At 28.6% G+C, this 11,923-nt stretch overlaps 2 protein-coding genes across 2 annotated transcripts; both read right to left on the bottom strand.

The window, feature by feature from the left end:
• Window positions 1–9: 9 nt before the first annotated feature.
• On the bottom strand, window positions 10–3,643 carry OCT59_006241 (Chitin synthase class 1). The gene is made up of 5 exons (XM_025309512.2): window positions 2,946–3,643; window positions 1,763–2,830; window positions 1,508–1,680; window positions 1,076–1,429; window positions 10–992 (listed from the first exon to the last, which is right to left on the bottom strand). The coding sequence occupies exons 1-5, from the start codon at window positions 3,402–3,404 to the stop codon at window positions 569–571; spliced, it is 2,478 nt and encodes an 825-aa protein (XP_025170789.1). The 5' UTR covers window positions 3,405–3,643; the 3' UTR covers window positions 10–568.
• A 984-nt stretch (window positions 3,644–4,627) lies between these two features.
• On the bottom strand, window positions 4,628–9,078 carry OCT59_006240 (uncharacterized protein). Its single transcript, XM_066141134.1, has 13 exons — window positions 8,974–9,078; window positions 8,717–8,892; window positions 8,172–8,631; window positions 8,033–8,105; window positions 7,854–7,962; window positions 7,438–7,777; window positions 7,328–7,368; window positions 6,614–7,255; window positions 6,002–6,537; window positions 5,508–5,930; window positions 5,302–5,438; window positions 5,144–5,228; window positions 4,628–5,079 (listed from the first exon to the last, which is right to left on the bottom strand). Exons 3-13 carry the CDS (start codon window positions 8,336–8,338, stop codon window positions 4,807–4,809), a joined length of 2,826 nt encoding a protein of 941 aa, XP_065997956.1. The 5' UTR covers window positions 8,339–8,631; window positions 8,717–8,892; window positions 8,974–9,078; the 3' UTR covers window positions 4,628–4,806.
• Window positions 9,079–11,923: the final 2,845 nt, after the last annotated feature.

The following is an 11,923-nucleotide window of genomic DNA, read 5'->3' as shown; positions in this document are numbered from 1 at the left end:
ATTGGTTTTAAAAAAAATTGCTTTTTTAATCTTATTAGCTTCTATTGTACAATTTTTTATTTTTCCTAGTTTCAAAAGTCAATAAAGATTGGCGTGTTTTGTCTAGTTGTTCGTTCTTCATCTTCAGCTGATGATGGCAAAATTGGCGTGTTGGGTCTAGTTCATAAGCTAATTACAAACTTTCAACACAAAACAGATAATCGCAATTCCGACTAGATTATCGTTTTTCTATGCATCTGATTAATTTACCATATATTAAAAAGTTATCATTATAATTTCTTATTGGTTATTTATAATCCATGTAAATATCTGCAATTTTTTTTCGCTTCGGAATCACAACGGTTTCCTAAATTTCCTAATGTCAGCTAGTCGCCGCAGTATTCCTTCGATGTTTTTACCTCATCCAATAATTATTTAATATAACGATTTTTTATTTTGAGTATTGATTGTATTGATTGTATATTACGATCAAATGATCCTATATTTATTAATCAATTTACAATATATAATTTATAATTATTCTATATTTACTTTTAAAAATAATATCTTCGAGTTCATGATTAAATTACTAATTACCAGTAAACAATCTAAACAATAAATATATACAACTACCCATAAATCTAAAAGCAGCTAACCCAGTAACAGACCAAAGTATAAATGCCATATAACTGTTGCTACGTCGTTCTTCCGGAAACATATGATTCAATGTTTCACTAGCATTAGTAATACCAGCAACCAAAGCAGCATTAGAAAGGATCCAAAATAATACGACACGTGTACGAAAACCCTTATAATAATCATCCTGTTTATCGGCTCTTGATCGATGTTTGACTTCTTCCTCCGCGTGACGCGCTAATTCAGCACGTGCCTCTTCATATGCTGCGTTAATATCTTTATCTTCGACCGGAACTTCTACTTCAACTTCACCTTTTCCTCCTGTATTTACGGTACCCAAATCATGTTTCATGGATGTGTCACCTTTAGTGCCCCAACTATATTATAATAAGTTAAAATAAACATGTAAATGTAAACGCATACAACAAGAAAAATTGTAAAAAAAAATTAGAATAATTACCTGACATCATGTACGTTACAGAAGGCATAAACATTTAATATATTAATATAAAATGGAACTAGTAACAAGTATTGTGCCAAACTTGTAAACATATGAAAAGGTTCAAAAAACAAAAAGCTAGCTAAAAAGTATATCCCGTAAGTTGCTACAATGGAAAGTATAATGTTCCGAAAGGCTGGATTATTCATAATAGCACTAGTCGTGCTCACGTTCAGCCCAGAAAGTTTATTACTTTCATTAAGCGCGTTCAACTGAATTGAAACTCCTTTATAGACGAGCCAACCAGACGCGAATAACATATAAATCATAAGTCCCGAAAAAAATACTATCGAAACAATATATGCCCATTTTGAACTAAAATGTGATTAATGATTATAAGTATATATCGATACAATTATCAAATAATAATATGTATTAGAAATGAATAAATACCCTTGAGGTCGATTACCCATAGCAAGAATAAACTGGACAATTAACAATGTCAAATAAACGTATCGTAATATTTGGAATACAATTTCACCAGCCGTTACACTCCAAAGACCTTCAATGACCTCTGGCTGTGTAAGAGAATTACCCACAATATAAAAAGCTAGATAAAAATTGCCCTAGATTAAAAATTGAAACAGTATTATTAAAATAATAAATAAAATGTAATAATATTATCGCATAAGATTTAATGAAAGTTACCAAAGCAAACCAGGAGAAAAATAATTGATAAGCTTGATAAGCCATTTCAACATGTAATAATACTTTACGAATAGTAGTGTGGTCACTCCTCCAAATGGCAAAAGTATGACAAATAGCATAAACACCAGCGAAAAATGATCCGTTCAACCAACGACGTCTTTGCGAAATCAATTCAGGTACGGTGTCCGGTACATCAGTTTCAGCATAAGCAGATTTTACATAATGCAATACCCAAGAACAATTTCGCTTTGCCACCAATTCGAAACAAAGAATACGGTCCTCGGCGAGATACATATTTGCAGTGAAAATATCGGCATCACCACCATGTTGAGCTTCACCCAAAAAGTAAGAAGCTAATGGACCATTTCCATTACGATCATTTTGTAAAGCAATGAAACGATAAGCGGAAAAAGCACCGGGTAACACGGTTATATATCCGAAGACAGATTCGAGAGGTTTATCCAAGATGTTCGACATCTTGTATTCAAAATTTTGAGCAGCTACTATGGGATTCAACAAATTTACACCAGCTGTACCTTTCATGGCAACAATTTCACCACAAGCTCCTCCAACGTTCGAATTAATATCAAAAGCTTTCCATAAGTGATAAATAGAAGTACCGCCAGGTTTGGTACCAACATCAAGGAGGACACAAACGTTTGGATTGAGTATATTACCAAAAGCGTTAAAGAACCAACGATGAGAATTAATCTTTTTCGCGTTCTTTTCTTTAAGACAGAAGAGCACTTGAATTGGAACAATTCCCTTATCAGCACCCTTGAAATTCATATCAGGATCAATTGAAATTTGGGTGGTGTATTCATAGATATGTGCAGTAACTTCTCTACCGTTAACTTGATTTTTAGCTACACCATCTTGATAAACGCCAATAGCAGCCAAATAAGACAAAGTGCGATGATTGATCTTTTGCCGACCATCGGACACTATGCATACTACGACTTTTTTCCATCCATCTTTACCCCAAACACGAGATCGATCACGGGAACAAAGATGAGATATGTTTTTTACAACACCGTGAAAAGTACGGGCGAAAAGAATTTCGTCTTCCTATAATATTGAAATAGGAGAATATAAATTGACTTTAATTTTTCGGATAATTACTTTTACTTCCGGCTAGATTTAAGAATTATGAAGACAATCTACTTTTCCCGCAAATACTTACATTATACATAGTAAGCACAATGAATAATTCGGTTGGCCTACGGGGATCATAAAGTTCTTGACGAAGTGTATATTTCTCTCTCTGAAAGTCATCGGGGTTACAAGTACAAGCAGTATATCTCATATGAGAAAATTCTCTATCATCTTGTCTAGGAACCATTGATAAGAGTTTCGTAGGCACAGGACAATCTAAAACTAAATTTCCTTGGAAAAGCTCTACACGTTTAGTCGTTTTAAAACGACGTGGTTGACGTACAGGAGCTTGCCCAAAATGTTTCGTGTGTTCCGGCTCAACTGCAAACGAAACCGAAGCATTACCTCCACCACTAGAAGTTGAAGTTAACAAAGGTTGTGTCGTTGTGTCAATGTTTGAAAAAGACGCAGTTGGCGGATAACCTTGAATTTGTGGTTGATTCTGACTTGGATAGCCAGGAGGATATCCACCTTGAGGATAAGACATTTGGTATATTGCAAGAGGAAGACGTGAAACTTTTTTAATTAACTATTATTAGGCTCTGAATTTCCAAGCACCGTATTTTATTAATGTTTAATATGTTTAATTTATTAAATTATTAAAATTATTATTATTAGCAAAGAAAGCGATGGGCTTTAATTATTATTTTTACTATTTTATAAATTTTATAAATACAATATTATTTCTCCATTACAACCCGAGAGGCTGTGAGATAAGGAAAGTACGGAAGGCAAAACGTTAAGGGTTTTATGGATTTATAATATTAGCATGTACGCGTTGCAGCACAAAAAAAAATTGAGGAGGGGTTAGTGTTTCACAATAAACGAGATATACTGGTGCATTTTTTTATATAAGATATAAATAATATAATATCTTTTGAGTGTTGTATTGTTGAAGGCTAAAAATGTTGATATTGAAGACATTGAAAAATTTGAATTTTAGAAAAATTGAATTCGTCAAAAAAGGAAAAGCTACTTTTCAGTGTTCTTTTTTTAGCTTAAAAATTAATTACGTGCTGTAGTAATTCGCCACAGTTATGATGTAAAAATTAAAAACTGCATAATATGCTTACTAGCCGCATTATAAAAATTTCTTTTTTTCTATTTTTAGAAATATGTTATTTAAAATGTACTCGGAAATGATCTTTTGTATTATATTCGCATTGCCGCAAAATTCGCTTATTTGGTTAATATCCTTAAGATTTACAATTACTGTGCCACACATAGCCTTTCGGATAGATCAAGAGGCTTAATTTCGTCATGGCTTAGCATAATGAGGCTTGGGAAGCTTTTCGTTTAAGGGTATGAATATATTAATAAAAAAAAAGTGCTTTTTTTTATTATAATTGATTTGGTAATAGAATTACATGATAACTCCGTATAAGCTAGTAATAAGTATATTTAATGTCAAACACCCACATGCCGAGCCCCATAGTGTTGTAACACAATAATCATGGCCTAAGGGGAGTTCAGGGGTTCAGACTTCAGACAATCAATTTCCATACTTGTAGTTTAATATAATTCTGATCAGAATTATTTTCACGTGGCAAATGTAATTACTATGGGGAAGAAATGACGTAATTTAAATTTTTAGGATTAACCCCTCCCTATTGTCATCATCCATTTTAGGAAATGTAAATTAGAACACGCATGTTTATTCACAAGGAGTCAATGCTTCAGTCCGATCCATATTCACAAATTAAAAAATTCAATTTGAGTTGATCCAATGGATTCAATTGGATTGATTTTATTATTAAATTTTCAATCCAACACGATTGACAGCACATTTACTACAATCTACCGCCATGATATGTTATTTATATAATTATATAAGAATCAAAAAATAAATAATCATCTTGTAAAGGATAAATCATGCCAGTTTTATAGTTTTATTGTACTTTTTTATTGGCTTTTTGTCTTTTCCTTTTTTTATAAAGGGATTTTCCTTGTTCTGTAATGACATTTGCTGATTCTTGGGACCGTTTCTTCTGTTGAGATAGCTCATTACCATCATTACTATGATTCTCATTATTGAAAGTTTCATGTTTCCAAGAATCCACAATACGTTGTATTCTCGCGCTTTTATGTGATTTGTAAACATTACTGCTACCTATTGAAGGATCAAAGAAATCATCCAGAACTTTTTGATTTTTTTCCTCCGACTATAAACATTAAATAAATTACTATTCTATAAGAAGATATTTAGGAACCACGATATTATTTTACCTTTCTTTTAACCAAAGTTTTCATGAGTGGAACAAGTGTTTCATCAACTTTCTCATGTGACCATAAGAAATTATCCATTAAAAAACTTAAAATTATAGATTAATCATACAATTGAATAATAATAACGAGAAAAAAAATAATAATAAGTAAATACATACTCTCGGAGGTCATCCAAATCTGGCATAGCCCATTGAAATTCATTTTTTGAATCATCTACCTGTGGTCTAAGGTAAGCATCTCGTACATGGTGGCTTGGAAAATTCTTTGATAATATTAAATTTTTCATCTTCTTACGCTATTATAAAATTTAATATCATTAAATTAAATTAAATAACAACAATTACATATATCAATGTATACTAACAAACTTCCTTTTAAAATCGCTTTCATTGTCTGGTTTGTTTATTCCGTTTTGAACTTCTAGCCACCAATCTCTAAAGTGCTCTAACCCTTTTTCACCAGGAAATTCATTTAAAATTTCCATGGCATTAACGACTCCAACACCAGATAGACCTTCAGTATAATCACTTCCTAATAGTATTGCTAGATTAATCAACTTTTCACGATCCAGTCTCATATTTTTTTCTAAATCCTGCAAAAGATAACATTCAACATATTTTTGCTGGCTAAACATGTTTTTATATATTCGCGATCCTCCAAATAAAAAGACGTCACTATCATCAGTAACAATTCCATCTACAAGTCCAAGGTGAAGTAGTTCAGCACATTGTGCTTCAGCTTCCATTGGTGCTATAATATATGGAATTCCGAATAATTGCAAAAGTTTCTATATAATATCCAGAAAATTAAAACAACTATATAAAATATAAATTTACAATGGAAATCAACCAAACCTACTTGACATTCACTTATCATTGTCTGTGTTACACTATCAGCATCTCGCTTCTCTCGTCTTTGCTGTTCATTTAGTCTTTGAACTTCAGTATTCAATTCTAGTTGTACCGAATTCAAATCTTTTTTCTTCAACTCCGAAAGAAATCTAGCAAATTCAGATTCTTCTTCTGTGAGCTGTTTTGGAATTTCTTCATCAGAATTGTTAATTGCAGATTCGATTTGCAATCCATATTTAGATTCATCATCCTCATCAGACGAGATTTCGATATAATCTTCTTCGGAAATATCAGTTGAATTCCTCATAGAATTTACAATTTCAAAAGTAACTTTATTTGTCGGTGCACCTGCTTGACTTTCATAATCTGTATCGAAAGATTCCATATCGGTGTTTAGATCAATACCCATATCAGAGTAGATTATTTGATCATTTGGAGTTTGCTCCAATAATGGACTATTTATTGTAGATGAATTAGATTGACAATCAGCATCAAAAGGTTTTGTTAAGTCAAATTCTTCAAATTCTTCGAAATCGCTAGTTTCTAAACATAACAATAGAGATATAAAATATTACGCGATTAAAATGAGAAAGTTTCAATAAAAACTTTAAAACTTTACCTGCAACTATTTCGCTATCCTCTAAGGATGTTGAAGTGTGGTAGGAAGAGACATTGTGATTAATCGGTAATATTAACGACCCAAAATTAATATTTAATTTTTTTATTGTGTGTGCGCGCTTTTGAATTGGATAATTTGTTTCTCTCGCATGAATCTTTTGTTCTTCCGAACCTATAGGATTATTTGATGTCCCAATCTCGAGATCTTGTTGATCATTAAAAAAGGTATTACTTTGACGATCAGTGCGAAATTCAAATGTGGCATTCAGAAATCTTTGCCAAAAATTCAAAGCATCCACTTTTTGCTTATCACTTTCCTTTAATTTTCCTAATTTTTTCGTGACCGATTTCTTTTGCTCTTCTAATTCATCATCATTCCAAACATAAACGGCTTTACGAAGCATATCATTATGATCATGATATTCTTTTTGAAAAGCAGGTGGCATTCGCGAAAGCCAAAGAACATAGAATGAATCTGAATTCATTGACGCAGACGTATCAAAATTTGGAATATCATCAAGTTGTTCGGATTCCAGCCTTTTGAATTTTTCAATAATTGAATCCATACTTTCATTATCTTCAACATACGCATCTTTATCCATAAGTAAACCACTCCGTTCTTCGCTTGATAATGATGTGTGATCTGCAATAATGATGATAAAAAGGTTGTTAAAATTAATATAGGATTTGATATAATGCGTAAACTTATTATTACCTTCAAAATCTTTATTTTTATTATCAGTAGTTAAACCTGACCTTCGAAAAGTTATAAATCGATTTATTACTAAAATTTTAAAATAGACTACGAAAAACAACATAACTTACTTTGAGAATTCAAGCGATGCATTTTTATCATCATTATGTGGACTCATGTCCACATAAACGGGACTTTCTCTTGTACCTGAAACTTGCTTTTTATAATTTGATTCATTTTCATCTATAGAACTCATTGTCCATCCTGCATTTCCTTCTCTGTTTTTTACCAACACGTATTTCTTGTTACGTTCTGATGCTATTCGTATTGGAGTTGTATTATCGGTATTTGCATTATTTGTGGCATTAATCAACTTTTGTGTTAAATCGTTTCTTTTTACAAGATATTTTATCTGAAGTTGTGAAAAATCCATGGCGGTGTATACATTAAAATAATTAAGAAAAAATATTTCTAGATAATAAATTGTGTCATTATTATAATATAAAATTAAAGGATATTGGAGCATTGTTGACTATCTCTTGAATACGGTCCCAAGATGTTTGACGACTTTTGATTCGAAGTTCTCCTATGATTTCACATTGTGTAGCTAATGGAAGGGATCTAAATACTTCAGAATCAACATCTATCTCCTCAGGCTATTTAACAACAAAATGATTTAAAAATTCCAATATTTGAAATATTGCGAATCAACATAATTTGTTGTACCTTAAATTCCTTAATAAAATTTCTGAGATCATCTTCAGTTGCAAGACGAGGATCATCTTTACTAATCATTGATCTGAATAACAAGTGTGAATCAATTAATGTGCTTCAAGAGATTGCTAAATTAATAAGTCATATTTACTCGATTCCTCCCGACATAGACGGTAAATCATATTCATCACGTTTTCTCAGACGAATTTGTTCTTCCGAACTCACATTAAGTCCATCAAAATAAACAATATCATCGGTTTTTGCTCTTTTCCATAAACCTTTATTCTTTTTTGAGCTAACATACAAATAATTAAGCATATCAAATCTGATTAATATAAATTATTTTATTTGAACTCATAACACAGGTAACTCTCTCAAGTGCACTCCCATTGAGACCATATCCATCATGTTCAAATTAGTGCAAAAATAATTGTGCATTTATAGAGGACTGATTTATATTAGTCATTACATTCCATCGAAATATAATTCTTTGCTTACACTGAATCTTTTGAATCTTGAATAGCATTCAGCCTTAATTGTGCAGACAAGAGTTTTTCAGCAGTTTTTTGTATATTATTGGCATTACCAGTTCGTCTCTTACGACGTTCATTCTGTAAAAATTATAAAGTTACATCATTTTATTAAGTTCATTATATAATATATCTATAATACTATAAAGTAGAACCTAAAACCAACCAAAGTCAAACGTTTTAATTCTGGAGATCCGCCATCAAACACAAATACCGGTTTGATATTATAAAATAAAAGTTTACATATCCTTCTAAAAAACCCTAATAAATGTGCGTTTTGTAGCCTATTTCCTTCCTTATCACGCATTGCAGTCAAGAATTGATATAGCCAAATGCTAGCATGTAATTATTGACAAAGAAAGTTAAAGACAAAAATAAATGGACTTTTTCAAATTGTTATCATAATAGCTAGGCAAAGGATATCGATTGCGAGTCTTTTATTATTTAGAGACTCAAGCTTAACAGTTCGAGCTACAGGTGAAATAAGTTCCCATAAACCTTTAACCCCCATTTGAACCTATTGCTCTCAAAACCAACAATTCGAAAAATCATCTGCATTTTTATTTTTGTAAATCACATGACAATAACTATTTTTTGCTTAGTAATACGATAATGTAAGGCCGCTCAAATAAATAGGATTTAAAAATAAATATTATTGGTCAATTAGCTTTATTAGTCACATGATTGATTAAAACTCTAATTTTCTGATGTTAAACGAAACTAGCGGCCTAACTTTGATACAAATTCATTTATTTATATTAGGTTTTTTTAAATTATTAGAATCCCAAAAAATATAAAATATCAGATTTGAGTTTGTATAATAAAAGCCAAAATATTTATATAGATTTTTTTTATTTAAATAGTACTGATTAGAGTTTCATTATTTTTTTAAATACTAGATACATAATTCCAGCATTGAAAAGTTGCTTTTTTTAGACTAAAATTATACTAATCATCTTTAATCTTTATATTTTTTAGGATTCTAAATTATTTAATATTTTTTTCAGTAAAGAAACATTTATGATAAAAATAATGGAAATTCTATTTTTCAAATTATTACAATAATACAATTTCAGTATATATTAAAAAATGCTAATAAATAGTTCAAATTACAAAAATACATATAATTTATTTAAAATAAATTTGAATATTAATAATCAGGCTACATTTTAACATCATTTAAAACTCTAATGCTTTTTTACTTTTTGAGAAAATTAATTTCAAATGTTAATTTTAAAGAAAAATTTGATATGAAATTTATAAAAAAAAAAATATAATTATAAGCTTAATTATAGAAAATTACTTAAATAAATTTTATATTAATTTATTATTGATAAAATCCATGGATTTTCATTTTTCAAATAAACTATTTTGTATATAATTTGATAAGATCATTATGATGTTATAGTCAATTTTTTAATTCCAGTTTTTTTTGCAACACACTGTATGTAAAAGAATATGCAAGAGCATTTAAGAAATATATTATATTTATAAAATAAAATAGCAAAAGAATATTTGCCAAATAAAAATTGTTTAGTTCTTGCAAATATAAAAATATTTACATTTATTAATAACTGTTAAAAGAGAATTAAAAAGCTTTTTAAAAATTTTAATTACTTTTTTAAAATTATTATAAAAAATTCTATATCAGATATTAGATCATAAAAGTATTTCTTTTAGAAATAAACAAGTAAAAAATAAAAATAATAAATAATAGTAAGCTACTATAACAGATCTTATAGCCTAAAAAAATTACAAAAATAAAAGAAATTAAAAATTTATTAGAATGATTTTTTCTTAAATTTAAAATATTTAATAATTATTTTGCTAATTATTTTCAAAAAAAAATAATATAATTTTTGATAAAAAAAAATTGTTTTTTAAAAAATAAATTATATATAGCTTTTAAAATTGTAATTTATAAATAATTCTGCCTACTCTACAAATTTACTTAATACTTTAAAAAAATCATAAATACCATTTTTATTTTTAACATTTTTGATAATTTATGATTTAAAAAGTAAGAAATATTAATTTCACTTAAAGTAGAAAATACTGTAAATTTACTTTTATTATTATTATTAAAAATTTTTTTTTTATAAAGTATTTTTATTATTATTTAAAATTTATAAATATATTTATAGTTTAAAAAAAACCTGAATATCTACTATATAATAAAATTAGAGTATTATAATATAAAATTTAAAGGTTTTTACCTTATACTTCTTATTATTGTATAAGTTTTTATTATTAATAGATAATATATATATACTCAGTAAAACTTATATAATAATTAAGTATTATTATTATATTATATATAAAAGAATAGCCAAAAATAACATTATTTTTAAAGGAAAGGGAAGGCAAAGACCATGATAATATTACATATTTCCTTTTTTAGATATTTGTAGAAAATATAATGCTAATTAAAATTATGTTTATAATTTGTAAAAAAAAAGAGATCAAAAATTTTAAAATTTAAATTACTATATAATTCTAAAATCAAGCAACTTTTTTTATTATAGAGTTGCTTAATTTTGAATTATATATTTTTTGGAATCTAAAGTCAAATAAATTTGACTATTTCAACTATTTTAAAATTAAAATTAATGTAATTTCATTTTATATATAGTTATTAGTAACTATACTATTTTTAAAATCATTTTATTTCTTCCTAAATAAATTGAGAAATACAGTCAACTTTCTTTATAGCCACACATTTGGGACAGTCCATATTTGGTGATTATAAAGAGATGTGACTATATAAAAAATTTCTTATATTAGTATATCATAATTCTGGCCAAAAATTAACATAATTTTGGCCAAAATTATACTTAAAACTTTATTGTATCGTAACTCTGTCAATATTAATTGTAGAGAGATAATCTTACCGCCATTCAATTCGTCTTGATGAGATGGTTCTAATGGTATAAAATACATTGAAATCCAATTATTAGATTAATTTCTAAAATTAAAAAAATATTAGTGGTTTTTGTGTAATAACTTTCCAATATTGGTCCTAGAGAGACGATCTTACTACCATTCGATTCGTCTTGATGAGACGAATCTAATGATATAAGATACATTGAAATCCAATCACTAGATCAATTTCCAAAATTAAAAAATATTAAATAGTTTTTAAATAGTAACTCCGTCAATATTGATCACAGAGAGATAAGATGAGCTTACCACCATTCGATTCGTCTTGATGAGGCGATTCCAACGAGCTATTAATCGTCATTTTACAATCACTAGGTACCGAGAAATTTAGCAAAATGTTAAATGGCGCAGTAAACGTAAATCAAGAAATATTATAATGCTGATGTTAAACATTTTGTTAAATAACTTATCGGCCAATGATTGTAAAAGGATA

This window comes from Rhizophagus irregularis, chromosome 14 (genome assembly GCF_026210795.1).
Source record: "Rhizophagus irregularis chromosome 14, complete sequence".
NCBI lineage: Eukaryota > Fungi > Glomeromycota > Glomeromycetes > Glomerales > Glomeraceae > Rhizophagus > Rhizophagus irregularis.
The sequence above is the reverse complement of the archived record's forward strand: the minus strand, read 5'-3'. Positions and strand labels throughout refer to the sequence as shown.